This window comes from Phlebotomus papatasi, chromosome 1 (assembly GCF_024763615.1).
Source record: "Phlebotomus papatasi isolate M1 chromosome 1, Ppap_2.1, whole genome shotgun sequence".
Taxonomy (NCBI): domain Eukaryota; kingdom Metazoa; phylum Arthropoda; class Insecta; order Diptera; family Psychodidae; genus Phlebotomus; species Phlebotomus papatasi.
In genome coordinates, this window is record NC_077222.1 from 88241835 (window position 1) to 88257599 (window position 15765).

At 33.0% G+C, this 15765-nt stretch overlaps 1 protein-coding gene across 3 annotated transcripts in view; it reads right to left on the reverse strand.

The window, feature by feature from the left end:
- Window positions 1-15765, reverse strand: part of LOC129797963 (protein sprint) — a 179183-nt gene that overhangs the window by 118122 nt on the left and 45296 nt on the right. For all 3 annotated transcript variants that reach the window (XM_055840864.1, XM_055840866.1, XM_055840865.1), the window contains one exon: window positions 13254-13363. In XM_055840864.1, coding sequence (XP_055696839.1) covers window positions 13254-13363 — 110 coding nt within the window. The remainder of the gene's footprint in view (window positions 1-13253; window positions 13364-15765) is intronic.

Below are 15765 nucleotides of genomic sequence, written 5' to 3' on the forward strand. Positions count from 1 at the left end.
AATAGTACCCAAAGTTATTCAAAGTCCTTATTTTTATTAATTTTAAAATATATTGAAAATGATTTTAGAGAAAACAAAGACGATAAACTATCTATATAAGATTGCAAGTAACACTCCTTAAAGAAGTAACAAAAAATTGAACTTGTATTAAAAATGTTACGTTTGGCGCTTGCATGCAACAATGCCGAAATTTGATACAGTTACCCTACTTCGAAAGAATTTTTTTTGTAAAATTATATTTTTGACATTGGTTAAAAACAAATTACATTCAGAATTTAGAATACTTAGCTAATCTCTAAAAAAATGCGACTGGTAATCTTCTTTTTCGATACACAGGCCTCATTCTCGTATTAGGCTAAATTCGAAGTTTTAGGTTATGGTAAACTTCACGTCAAAAATTAAAAAAAATTATTTGCTTGAAATAATCTCACAATCTTCTGTACAGATTAATTTTTAGTTAATATCATAAAGCCAAAAATGAACAACTGATTTAAATAAACACTCAATTTTAAATGTCTCAACTCTAACCTCAAAAACCTGAAAGACCTTAGTCGTTTAAAATGATTTCAAATGATAAATGTTGAAATAAAAATATTTTGAATGCTTTTAGTAATTGTAGAAGAAAATTTCATATTTTAGAACAAGTTTTGTAATATCTTTTTATAGGTTAGGTCATACATAACCTCAAATTTCATACCTAAGAAACCTTATATTGAAATACCCTCATATTTCAATACGCCTAACTTTTGCAATTTTGTAAGTTTTGCTTTATTTAAAAGCTGTAATATTAAACGGTTTTTTATTTTTTTTTAAAGAAAAGATCTGTGAGAAGATAATTAAGATTACCATAACCTCACTTGGATAAAGGGACTTATAATTTTTCATTGAAAAGCAACATTGCATTTAAAGTTTAGCTTTACTTTTGAGATTCTTTACAATATGATGGATGAAATTTAATATTTCCATAACCCTATTCGTTTGAAATTTTAAATAAAAATCCTGAATTTATTGAACACTTAGTTTGTCTTTTTTGTCTTCTGTTCTTCTGAACAGAATCAAAGAGAATGTTTTCCATGAATTTTGCATGAAATATGAATATACTTTCAAAATCCGATGGCCAAAAGTTCATGAATGTGTGTCTGATGTGTCTCCCTGGGGGATTTCCGATCACTCAAATTATCCATCAACCTCTCTCAAAACACACTGACCGGATGTGAGCAGGATTTGAGGATATACAACCTTTTCAAATCCCTTTTCCGTCACCTCTTTCCAGTTTGAAATTTCTGAACATCAAAGCCAAATTATTTTTCTGGCGAATATTAAATTTTTCAATAGCATCTTGTGTGTCCCCTCTTGCGTCAAAAGGACCCTCATGTGAAAATTGAATTGAGTGAAGTTTTTCTGGGATGCACAACAAAGGAAAAACCATCTCTTGGATTTTTCCATTCGCGCATTTTCTCCCCTTTAAAATTTAAATATCCTCCGTTTTATTCGCGACGAGTACGCACTTAGACCAATGAGATTTCAACCCCCTTGACATTTTCCCTGGGCCAAGGGGGGTAAGGTTCTTTTTTCCATCCCGTGGCATTTTGCAGAAAAATGGATGATTTCTGCTCCATAGCAATTGTAACCCTCCATTTAATGCCCGCAAATGGGTTTCCTTGCCAAATCTTCTGCTTCTAAAAATTGCTCTTTAGACCAACTTTAGTGACAATTGTCTTTTTTTTCCTGGAGGAGGGAGTTCAATCTCTAATGATTCCAATTGTTAAAAGCGGAGGAAGCACCCACAAGAAATTGCTATAGTTGACAGTAAAAAAAAAAGAGAACAATGATATTCTTGCATTTAAAATTGTACAATTGTGATTCGCTATTCACATCCACGTAGGGAAGACGTGAAGTGAAAAATTTTTAATACATCACACCTGAAGAATTTAAATGTCACAAATTATTCGCTTCTTTTTCCCAACCCAACATGACATATTTATGATATTGCAATTGCGGGAGAAGGATCGTAAAAGTCGAGGGTAAACTTGAGATTAGTTTACGTGCAGAAAAAAAAATTCATAGTGGCAAAATTCTTCGAAAATGTTTATGGTTCTCTTCCTGGATGAGTTATTTCCTTGGGTATATGAAGTTTCTGGCTCTCAAGAAGCATTCTCTTTGTCTCCCTCACATGAAAATTGCTGTCTTTGAGAAATAAAGACTTTTAAAAATGCAGTACAACCTCTAAAAAAGCAATATTTTCTACAGATAAAATCTCCATGGAGCTTGCTAAGAGAACATTTTCGAAGAGGAACGTGTTAAAAAGAATGTCATTGGAATATGAACTTATCTAAAGCTTAATAATGTGATTATGCTTATTGCTACCAGACATACGATAAATCTAATAAACAACGAATACGGGAAAGTGCGCTAGCCTTGGACGACTCAAGCTTCGTACAACTCACTTTTTATGTTCTTAGTGAATTTAATTCCTAGTTCTTTACAGAAAATTTCAGTCATTTGACTAGCTATTAAAATGTGATATTATAAAAGGTCAAGATCATTAAAAGTATAGGGAAAAGCTCGCTACCTACGGATTTCACTCATACTTCTTCTTGATATTTGAGCCACTAGACCAAGTATTAAAATATAATATTATATTGAGTCAACATAATTTAAAACACATTAAAAAAATGAATTGTTCGAAGTTTGAATCGTCCGAAGGTTGCGCGCTTTCCCCTATTGGAAAAAAAAGAATCGTTCGAAGCTTGAGTCGTCTGAATGTAACGCACTTTCCCCTACTTTTCTTAGGTATATATTTTGGATTTGTAAAATTAGCTCCTCTTACAAAAAACATAAATATGAGATTTAATCGGCAAGCTACGCAACAAGTTTTATCTAGGAAACTACCACAAAAAATGCTTAAAATAAGCCACAACTCTCAGAATTCTTTTATTTCCTCTTTTTTAAATTCTTTTTAAGTCCAAATTAAACTCTTGAGCATTTTTATCTGGATATTTCACACAAAGTTCAATCGTAAAATCCCTATAAATCATCATATCCATCAAATCAATAATCCTTGAATTAGCTAAAGGGCTCTCAGTAAAACCCTTTTTCAAGAGACGGAATTCTTATTAATTTAATTGATAAACAAATAAAAATTCTTAACGTAAAGCCAAAGGAGTTCTAATCTCAGATAAGAAGGAAGTCTCCAAGATCCTTTTTTTATACCTTATGGAAGGATTCATTTCTTCATCATTTAACAACCCTGACAAATAAACCAGATAGAGCTAGAGAAAGGGTTATTCATCACACATTTTCTCTCTTTTGTCGATTAAAGATAAGCTTTTGTGAAGCTTAATCTTTGTGAACAAAATACTTTGTGAATATCCTAAAATGCTCTTAACTAATTTCTCAAAGGTTGTCCAGACCTTTAAATAACTTAATCTGTGTATAGACTAATCTAACGCTCTGCTGCGCTATCTTTTTAACCTTTTAACGACGAGACACTTTTTACGGACTGAAAATCAACAATAAAAATTAAACTGAGAAACATAATCAATGATAAGTCTTACATCTAACCTTGGAAAGTCCAACAGAGTCTGATTTGGTGTATTTTGTGCTTCTATGAACGATAGGATCAAAAATAGCCCAAAAATTTAAGTAATTCTTCTGACAATACCAATGAATAATATTTTTCGATTTAATGAAAAATATTACGTATGAGTATTGTAGTTTTTATTGCCAAAAGGGTTTTGCTTAAAAAAAATTGGAAGTATAAAAAATAAATAAAATCAATTATAAATTTAAGAATTTAAAAATTTGCTCACAACTTGATCCGTAATGTTAATCATTCGACTGACTGACACAGAAGTCAGTCAATCAGTCAGAAGTCTGATGATTTTTCTGATTGAGTTTTTGAAGATTTTTGTTGAATTTCTTTCAAGTTTTTCCATTTTGAAAAATGAACTAATAACGTCAACTTCAATTGGCTTGCAAGGCTATCAAGTTAAGAAAGACCTGTCAGATCGAAAAGAAACTTGGCATAAATTGAACCATGAGTAGTATTAAACAATGGACTATGGACCATTTAAAATAACCTATACCAAACCAATATTAGTCTGACAGGAAAAAGACAGGTCATATGTTATGAGAAAGTGTCCATACCTGTGCAATGAATCAATTTTTTTCTAGAAACATGGAAAAAATTTAATCATTACGAAGCATGGGCACTGGGCACCTTCCCTTATTACTCGATTTTTTATTTATGTTTAATTTGGTTATTTTTGGATAGTGACATTTAAGTGATATGAATTAGACTACATACCTACTGTTTTACGTCCATCTTATCAAACGTGAGCAAAAGTGGACACCAAACGGTTATTGATAGTAACTAAAAGTCTTCGGAGAATTGTCTCAGAGGTCGATCAACCCTTTATTAAAATCATCCTCTGGTTTAAGTAATTTTATAAGAATTTTAAAGCGAAAAGTATAATGCCCAATGCACAATGACTTTTGTTTAGTAAACATGTTTTTGACATTTGATTGAGAGTGACTGAGATCTAGATCTAGTCATCTTGCTCATTCTCATGAGAAATTATGAACACATGTTTACAAACAAAAGTTATTGTGCGTTGGTCATAATACAATTTTAAATAAACATTTAAAAGTAAATAAAAATGAATAAAATAAATTGTTAGAAATAAAATGAAACTAATAAAACAAAATGCAGTAATAACACAATGTTTCTTCAATAAAAGTCATTGTTATGGTATTCAGGGTGATGAATAAAACTTATTTCGTTTTACTGGCTCCACCAGCTGCACTTACTTTTCCTTCAGTGTGTTATTAGATAAAATGATTCATTTTCTCTTTCTTTCCATACCATTTTAAGATATTCATAGATTAAAAAATAAATAAAATAAATCCCTAAGTTAATGGATTTGATGACAATGTTTCTTCAGTTACATTAGCGCAAATTATCTTAGTAATATGAATACAAAGCTGTGAACATTTCAATCATCTTGAGAGTGATCTTAAGCCTTTTGTTCTGTCATTTCTTAATAAAAATACCATTTATATTTGCATTTATCTACAAACAAGACCGCACCACTCTTTCACAAGAGATGAATCATCCACCAAGATTTACGCACTAGCAATTTTTTTTCTTGCTCAACAATCGTACAATCTGCGAAGCCTCAAGGAATTTTGCAAAATTGGGCGGAAATGCTGGAGAAGAATACTGTTCGATCACGAAGGAAAGATTTCTGCATGCGTTGTAGGAGGACGCAGAGAGAAAAATTCTCATGATATATAGCACAAACAAGGACTTGGAATGTGAGAGGAATGGCAAGTGTTTTGCCCCCAGAAATCCCCCTCTGGTAGCGATATTTCCTGAAATGCTCCACATAATTTATACAAGGAGCGACTCTGTGGCGATTTTAATTACAAGAGACTCAGCACACACCATGAGAATTGATTTATATTAGCAATTACGTCATACAAGCTACACTAATATCATCGACCTCTCTCCATCCATGGACCATCCTCTTGCTCTTGGGCATTTCGAAAGCCAGAGACAGAGATTTGCTGGAGATGTTTGGGAGGTAAGTGTCTGGTAGTCGGAGAATCTCAGCATGACCGGAAATGGCTTGGAGATTATATGTCCGTGAATTTCAGACCATATCTGGATGTACTAAACACCTCCGCAAGAAGAATCAATAGATGGTGTACAAGTGTTCATGTGACAGAAGACAAAAACCAGCAAAGTGAATGACTATGTCATTTTGGCACGCAATTGCATCAATTATGAAAGAGCTCAGTGTATGAGTTAATATGAAATCAAATTCCTTAATTAGGTTTCCCATAAATCCACTTGTGCACAAGGCAAACCAATTGGCCACCCTCTCGTATGAAGCCATGTGTAAGATTGACTAACGCTTAATCAAACCCACCTCCTGGCACAACACACATGGCATCCCTTCGGTATTTGTAGAAGCCAGACAAAGAGTATGCTACAATGTTGTAGAGAGGAAGTACAGAGACAGAAAAGCACCTTAATTGGATATAATGCGAAAGCCTCAACACATTCTGTGTCTCACCAAAAATTTTAATCCACACTGGATATTGTCGAGGTCCAAATGAACTTTATGGAGTGCTATCTCTTGTACCGGTATTAAGCAGATGGGGAAAAATTGCGAGAAGTGCGGTGAATAAGGTCACATCCAGAGACACTGCTAAAGCGCATCAGTTTACACAAAAAAAAATCAAAAATTTATTCCAAACAAGTATTAAACTCTTCTTTAGAGCTTTACATTGCGTTTTAAGGGGCCAATAAACTCTGTTGAATTGAACGTGGAGTTGAAATTCGTTTTCGATAAATCGTGTTAAATATGTCACGAGTATGGCCACATTCAAGTAGCTTGTAGCGCACAATAGCCCAAACTGCAAATGATGCAATTTTCCAAGGATGGTTGTACGATGTGTTTTTTTGAATCTGAATTACTTTAACCCTTTAAGGACTAGAGGGTGAAATATTGGTGGCCATAAAAATACCTTTTCAAACTATTTAAAGATAAACATAACTTCAAAAATTTCTAATTAGCGCAGTTTTATAGGAAATTTACCGCTCTACAACTTTGCGAAAGTAATTTTCCTCTATTTTGTAAGGAAATACGTTTATCGAGCCAATTTCTAAAAGGTAAATTTTCTGACTATTCTCAAAAATGCTGGGGCAAATAGTACCAGACATTGGGTATTATCATATTTTGATTCGCTTCATCACGGGCTTCCTTAAATTTGAAAAAAATACCAAGATGACATATTTTCATAGAAAATTTATTCATCTACACCTTTGTAAAACAAAGTTTTCTCTGCGAGAAAAGTGAGAATACGAGAAAAGTGCTTTTCAAGCTATTTTAGAAAAAAACACACAAAAGAGTGCAAATCGTTTGACCAATGCAAACAAGCGGCGAGACATGATAATGACGTTTCTTTTCACCGTGAGACATCAGAAATTGCTTCGCTTTTTTGTTACTTTTTGCTCTATACCTTTTGTTACTTTTTACCCCAAGTGGCCATTTTTAATAAAGGGATTTCTGGAGAAAAGAACTTTTGTGAAATTCTAAAATAGATAGCGGATTTGTATTCAAAAATCCAAATTATTTAGAAAATATTCCCCAGTGCATCAATTTTGGAAAATAAGTAGGTAATAATTGTCATCTTCTGCAAGGAAAATATTTGAAAAATAGGGCTAAAAATTTCGATATTTTTTATTTTCGAAATTCCTTGTTCGAATTCTAAGAAACTTACGACATTAAAGAAGGTCTATGGAGGCTATCTATTGAAAAAAATTTGAGCCGCTATCTTTTTTACATTAGAAGATATTGGATTTTGAATTTTTCGATTTGTGACTTTTTACCCCAGTCTCCCCTACAGAAAGTTTGCATACCCCCCAGGAGGTTTATTTCGAATAAGTTACAGAAACGCCGTAAAATATGCAAAATATATTTGGCCCTAATTTCTCGGGCTATTTTCAGCGCCAACAGTTACCGCCTAAAAAATGCATATATTTAGGGATATTTCAAAAATGATTACACAAATTACCTCCTAGTGGTAGGCAAAGATTCATAGATATGTTTGCATAATCCCGATATGCATAATCCCGGGACCCCCTGTATCCGTTTTTTTCTATTTGTTTAAACGTAACCGAACCATTTTTGAACGAACCCGTTTTTGAAAACCCGAACCGTTTTTGAACTGTTATACATGATCCGCACTTCCATAAACCGTAAATTTATATTCATGACATTCAAATTAGTCTAAAAGCCTTACCATAATTCATTTTATTTTCTCTTAAATTAACAACAAAAATATAATTTAGAAAAATATTGCAATAAGTGTCGAGAGCCAGGTCACATTCAAACTAACTGCAGAGAATACGATTAAAACTTTTCAAAGTAACTTGGATAAGGAAATATTCAACATATTTCACTGAAGTTGTCCAACTAAAATTAAATATGAGAAAAATGTTCTAAATTTTTCTCAACAAGTTCGAAGTCCTATACAAAACTTCAAGAAATGGTTGTTTATTCGAAACCTCTTTTCAGATTGATCCTGAAAAATTCATAGGAAGAAGAATATGTCCCCGGTGTAGATGAACAAGTGTCCAATTTCTTTCACATCGAAACACTTAACTCCATCCCGAAAAACTGAAAGAATTTATAGCCAACCCCTAAAGGTTCCTGGGGCAGCTAAAAATCTTTGGGGTAAGTGTGGCGAGAAAAAAAAACCGAATCCCCTTGGGTGTCGTTTGAGGGTGTCATTTATGTGTGTTCATACCCTCATGAATCCACCTTTAGCATTGATATAGAGCGGTCTGTTGCGGTGAACGTGCAGATAGTCCAAAAAATTATCCCTCTGCACTTTTCCCTTATGATGTACAGTTTTTCTCCTCGGACAACGATGGAGAATGTTGATTTTCAGACATGAAAATTTAATTTGGTTAGACCAAGCTACTTTTTTACACCCTACGAAAACCTTATCAGCAATTCCGCACGCCAATTTGCTTACCTTCAATTTAATCAACATTTCAAAGAGAGATACAACCAGGGGATTGATTGCCTCAATGTTGTGGGAATATATTTCAATATGAAAAACGTGTCCATGTCCATTTGTTTATCAGACGTGAAGAAAAAATGTAACATCTGAGAGTGGGAAGAAAATTCAAACATTGCGTAGAGAAGTGATAATTTTTCCCCAGGTGCTACTTAAGTAGCTCCAAATAAGATGAATTCATTCTGTGAAATATGGACAACTTTTATGTTTAGATTCACTTTGTAGGCTGAAGTACCTCTGTCAGAAATTAGGAAATTTATAAGCACGTAATTAAACTTTGTTTTTTCTTTAAAATTATTTTTTAAATTGAGTAGTATTACATGGATTAATAGAAATGTTGATTTCACTGGTGACCTATATACGATAAAGCTCTCGAGTTTTCAGGTTATGTTGTTTAGCATCAGCAAAGGTTAAATACTGATTGTAATTTACAGATTGTGATACTTAGAATAAGGAATGATTATGTAATATTATAATTTGCAATACAGTCAAACCAAGAAGAACAGTGTCAAAAATCGGACAACTTCCAAAATCGGACACTTCTTTTACGTCTTAAAGTTCTTTGAATTTTTCTTTTCTTCATTTTGCAAAGAAATCCATAGAACCTAAATCCCTGAAATGGGTTCCGAAAAGCTAAAGGTATTCGAGAAATTCGGTGTCCGATATTGCACACAAAGCAATTTCTAAATTTTCATTCCTCTATAAATATATTAAAAATAATTAAGAGAAAAACAAATACGGTAAACTAGTTTCAAAGTTCCAAACAATTTTTGCAAACAAGAAACAAATAATTTCAATTTGTATTAAAAATATTGCATTTCAGATTTTAGACTTTGGAAGTTATATACAGCACCGGTTTATGTGCAACTATTACCAAATTTATATACAAGTACCAGTCCGTTCGCTGTGCAAAGAAAAAAGAAGAAAATTCTCTACTACTTAAATTTAAACACTTATGCATAAGAAAGTAGAGGAATTAGTAACGAAAATTCTAAGAAAAAGACCAACCAAGAACCATCGAGGAAGACAAGATAGCTGTTGAAAGCTCTGGTGAAATTGTGTGTCATATTCGACGCTCATTGTAAAGACAGATTGTCCTAAGAAACCCAGCTCAATTCTACCACCATCGCCGATTATTCCTTTCTTAATATGCAGCATTTTCAAAATTTGGAACAGTTCTCCTATTTAAACTCAGTCGAAATGGTCGAAATAGAATACGGGAATTTCAGGATATTTGATATTTCAATTTCGAAAAGCTATTCTTAAATATTAGCACTCCTAATGGTGGTATTACGAAGTTGTGAAGTTTGAAAGACTTGTATTGTTTCTTTATAGGGGAAAGTACTCTCCTTTTGAACGTTCATGCGTTCGAATAATGTGAATTTTCTTTTATATTGCCCAAGAGACTTACACATTCCTACAAACAATTAGTTAGCTTATCTTTTATTAATGTTAGTTACGTGGTATAAATGTCTTAGGGAAGATAAAAGAAATTCACATTATTCGAAGGCATGAACATTCGAAGGGAGAGTACTTTCCCCTAAATGATCAAATTCTTATAACTATAACAGGATTTTTGACAATTTTAAGTTTTTTTTTTGGGGCAAACACAAGAAAAAATATTTCGTAAATTGTTTGTAAATATTTGTGAATACCTACTGGATACTTACAAAATGCTTGAAAAGCATATAACCTAAAAACAAGTTCGTAAAAGCTTGTACTTTTTCACTAACACTGTTCGTAGAATAATCAATTGACAAACATTTTTTGTCCTTTTACAAACATTTGTTCATATATTTTTATTTGGAAACAATTTGCGAACAAATGACAAAATTTTACGTGCATTTTTCTCTGTGTTTACGAAGATTGACGAACAAATGTTTATAAAAGGACAATAACTGCTCGAGCAAAGTTTATGAAAAAGCACACACTTTTACTAACTTGATGGTAGGTTATAAGCTTTACAAGCATTTCTAATTTCCCAGTGCGGGAATTCACAACCATTTACGATCAATTTTACAAAGTATTCTTTTTCTTCTGTATGTAAAAAAATGGACTAAAAATATAATCTTTATTTCAATTTTTTACAAATCAGTTTTTAGCAAAATATTTTTAAATTTATCCAGGAAAAGTGTATAAAAATTTTTTGCATTTAAATTCATTCTTTCTTCAACGGAAGTTCTATTCTTAACCGACCCAAATTGAATTAGCAGAGGGTAGTGGGACACCTTTGAAATGGAGTAGGGTAAAGTGCCCTCGAGTCGACCGGTTCCTCGACTGGACCGGTGGTCAATATTTGAATGTTTTAATGGTGAATTTCTATAAAATTGTCACTGATTCGTGTTTATTTATGGAATAATTGGCCTATTAATGTTAGATCATACGCCAAATATTAGTGCAAATGTAAATAAATTGAATAAAAAACTCTACCGATCGAATTGAGGAACCGGTCGACTTGAGGGCACTTTACCTTGTCTTTGAAATTGAGCTTTATATCCTAATGGAATGAATAATAATGTAATTTAGCTTCACAATTGCTTCATCGTGCTAAATTATATCACGATAAGGTCCAGCTCTATTTAAAAATAGGAGAACGAAACCAAAATTTCAAAGCTACCTCATTTCAAAAGTACCCCACTTCCCCGTAAAGGGAAATGGGGCACCCTTGAAAGTAGGGCACCTCAGTTTCGGAAAAATTCGGATTTTTTTACTTATTCTTAAATAAAATTGAGCTTTATCGTGATATAATTAAGTGCACACACAGACTGAGAAGCTAAATTAACATTATGATATGGCTCAGTTCCACTTAAAAATAGAAGAAAAATTCCAATTTCAAAAGTGCCCCACTTCCCCCTACCTGTGGTGCTCATCTTCTGTGGATCCGGCTATTCCAGTACAGTAGACTCTCTCTCAATTGGGCATTTGGGGCAAAATGTCATCCGGTTTATCGATAGATTTCGTCGTCAAAGCCTTTGTAAATTCCACAAAAAGCGCTCAATTATAAAGAATCACGATAAAATAGGAAGAACTACAGCGAATTTGAGCAAATTAGCTTCATAATTAAATGTGAATATTGTTAACAAAAATTTTCGCCCGATTGAAAAAGAGCCGATTGAGCGAGAGTCTACTGTACTTTGTCACTTAGGGACTGTAAACGTTAAAGAGTTTCATTCTCTCCGTCGTGAGGGAGTTTAGAAGTGTTAATCATAGATAAGGAGCGTGACATAACCTGATTAAATTGTTGGATATGAAGTCGCCTATCCCATGTAAATTCGTGATAGGTTATGTTACAGCTATGCTGCTCACATAACCTCACAATTTAAATGAAGACAACCAGAATAATCAATGTTTCTTGGTTAGGTTTTTTGTTTCTTATTCGCAAATATTAGTTAAAAGATGATATAATTTTTATATTTGATATTTGAAGTATCCACATCAAGTGATGCAGTGATGTTATGTAGATTACATCTACGAAAGCAAAAGACTTTAAGGTTAGAGCAAAATAACCACACTTTGAATTAATTTTTCAAGTTGAAATTCTTTAGATTTTCTATACTTCGCTTCAATCAAAGTATCTCCAATAAACTAGACTCAATAAAACTCCTCCCAATTTTGTAGCATTGATTGTTACATTCATGATTTAAAATTGGCTCGAGGGAGCTTTTTCTGTTATCCCTTTGCTAGGGAACCCTTTCTCGCCTTTCTCTCTCAATATTTGATCCCTGCACAAATAATCACAAGAGGAAGTGTAATGAAAAAGTCCACCCTCTGCAAACTTTCCACCCTCTGTGCAGCATTTTAACGGAACAGGGATGGTTGAGTAAGTTTTTGGGATCTGATGAAGCGACAGAGACAAGAATGTTACTTTCCTGTGTGAAAAGATCAGAGGATGTCATCAATGGGTCCATTTTTGTTGTGAAAAAGTGGGAGAGATATTTTCTGTACATATTATCATGTCATCATTGTTGTATGAGCTGTTGAATGTTGGAAAATTAATGAAGAAGCTCTCGCCCAACCGGAAAAGGGGTAGAAATTTTCACAAATGGGGACTTTGTGCTTTCATCCCATATTATACATAAATTCATTATATTAATTGTATTAAGCTGCCGTACTTTTGTGCTCTTGCATGAAACACGCGTTTCTATTGTTATGAAAGAGAATTTGTCGGTGGCATTTCGATGATGGGTGGAAAATTCCTAAGAGTCTCTCTCTCCCAGCAATACCCTTTCCAACCCTTGCTAAAACGTATTTCACAGTGAATCTGTCAGTGAGAAACTTTTAAATAAACTTTGGTAGAACTTTCCCATTAGTTTAAACTTGAGCAATATTTCGATTTTAATGACTTTCTTGTGCAATTCCTCATTTCCCCGCTCAGAGATTATTGTGTCTAACCACGTGAAAATGTTTGCAAGTAAACAAAAGGACAAGACTCCCCATTCCCCCAAAAGGAGTTCAACCGGTAAAAAAGCCCAGCCGAAGCTCAGTCAAGCGAACATCAATAAAAGCTCAATGGGGAAACACCATTCGATGAATTATAGGAGAAACCAAAAAGAAAGGGTGTGAATCACAAAAAAAGAGGACCTAACCCCCCCTATAAAAGAGCCAAATCTTTTGTTGCATTCACGATGACTCACTGAAAAGACTAAAGTACTCACCCCAAATGGGACACGACCGATATTGATGCTCGCGGTTGAATGAATCTCGGTGGCGTCGCCCTCAGATCGTTGAGCATTAAATCCAAGTCGGACGCCAATGAGGAGAGGAGCTGCAAAAGGGAGAAAAAATACACATAAATAAGTCCAGAAGGCTTACAACCTCACCCATTGAGACATCCAATTTAAATTAATTTTCGATAAGATTAACTTGGGCTGAGCATAAACACAAAAATGCCGCACCACTGATTTCCTTCCCGACACATAAATAAATATCAAATTTGCTACTTGCGCATGCGAATCTCCGTACACTGCTGCAAAAAAGTTAGCAAGACAGAAAATTGAAGGGTAAATAGTGTTGTTTTGAAATGATCAAGTGAAGTTCCGAGAGATTGACTTAGATCATGGATCATTGAGATAAGACAGCGGGAATTTACTGATAAGATTCGTTTTAGCATAAATCGAGGAAATTGCAAATTTAGATGTTTAAACTTGCGTGGAATTTCTCAGAAGTTACGTTTTTTCCTTTTTCTGCCCTAATTAATTTATTGTTTTTTGTTGTTCTTACAGCGGAAGGTTAAGGTTGAATTATTTTTGTTATTCTTTTTTCGAATTCAAAACTAAGCCTAAAAATATACCCCTGAAGAATTATGACTGAGTACACTGAGAGAAATCCGAAAAAGTAAAAATAACATTCCAAAAATGTTAATTTTACCCTGCAGTATTGATCCGAAATCGGTGTAAATATTATGCTTTTTAGGTGTATTAGGGGTTAAAGTTAGCCTTTTTCATGTTAATTTTACCCTTAAAGAGGTGTAAAATTAACATAAAAAAATGTTGATATATTTTTACACCTATAAAGTGTTAAAATTATGAGGAAAAAAAGTTAATCGGACCCCCTTTTTTCTCAGTGTAAGGAAAAGCGTGCTACCTTTGGACCACTCAAGCTTCGGACAATTCAATTTTTTCTCTATATTCCGTATGGATTTCACCCATAGCTCTTTTCTGAACATTTGAGGCATTGAACTACAGTAGACTCTCGCTAATTCGGCTCTTTTAAGATCGGGCTACTTTTTAATTCGGGCAGCGGTTAGATTTGAAAAAAGTTTGTTGTAATTTTTCAAGTTTGATTATGATTATTAAATGATTCAAATATGCTCAAATTTGGCATGGTTTGTCTTAGTTTTGATGTGATTTTGCATTATTGAGGGATTTTCATGTAATTTACGTTATATATGAGTGTGTAAACTCAATATCTATATGCACATGAATAAATAATCGTTGCATTTCAAAAAGTTTGTCCCCCGAATTTCTGTCTAATTCGGCTGACATTTCGGTCCCATATGCCCGAATTTGAGAGAGTCTACTGTAGCTATTAAAATATAATATTATAATGGGCCACATGCATTTATAATACATAAAAAAATTATTTGTGCTAAGCATAAATCGTCCGAAGGTAGCGCTCTTTCCCCTACTTATTAATTTCCTCTGTGTTATAAAGCAAAAGAGATCATGTACATATGCATTTCCCTTTTAAAATAGCTCTCTTTTGCCCTGTGTTTCTCCAGTTTATCTATTATTTATTCACTAAAAGGTTTAATTCGAATAATTTTAAGTTTCTTTAAAACTAACCTTAATAATTCGATAAACCTTCTTGTGAATAATCAACATTTTCAAAAAAATCTAACTGAAGAAATATCCTCAAAATTAGAAGAAATATTCGGGTTTACTAAATTTCGAAAATGAAAGATTGCATTCTAATTTATTTTTTATTTTAAAATGTTTAACTTTAGTTCTGAAGCATGCTTTATTAGTTTACGAATTTTTCAAATGAATTCTATTTTTCATTTTAAAAGTTCTCAATTAAAAAATAAATATTTTTGGATTTTTTATCATTTATTTCCTATTTGGTCTACATGGTCTATTTTTTTTAATATTTTCCTTATATTTTATTAAGTTTGTTTTTCAGTTTTTGTTTTTTCCATATAAAAGTAGGTATGGCAAAATTAAATTAAATTAAAGCTCAACATTATACGGCCAGTGTGGGACTGTAATTAAGGCTATGTTGATAGGGCTTACTCGCAATTAGTGAATAAGAAAATATGGCGATAAAAATATAAAAACAATTAAAGATATGCTCCTTATAGTTCTGGTTATGATACTGAATTTAAATAAAATGTCTTTGCAATTAGAATAATATCTTGAAATCGAAAAAATGCGATTAAATGGAAATATCATTGCTCTAACCTAACTTTCCAATTATTTGGTTTTTCTTTTAAGATTCTCTAAAAACACTTATCAGAAATTTAAGGTTATAATTTGTGAACTAAACAACAAACTATCCTACTTGATGAATCCAATGTTTAGAGTCGACCGTTGGGATATGATGTGAGTCAAATTTGGAATTTCGGTGTAAAAATTTCGGAATAATAACATAAAGAAGAGCAAAAAAGTTTTTAGACCGAAATTTCAAATTTGACTCACATTCTATCCCACTTACTCTTCCTTTCTTATT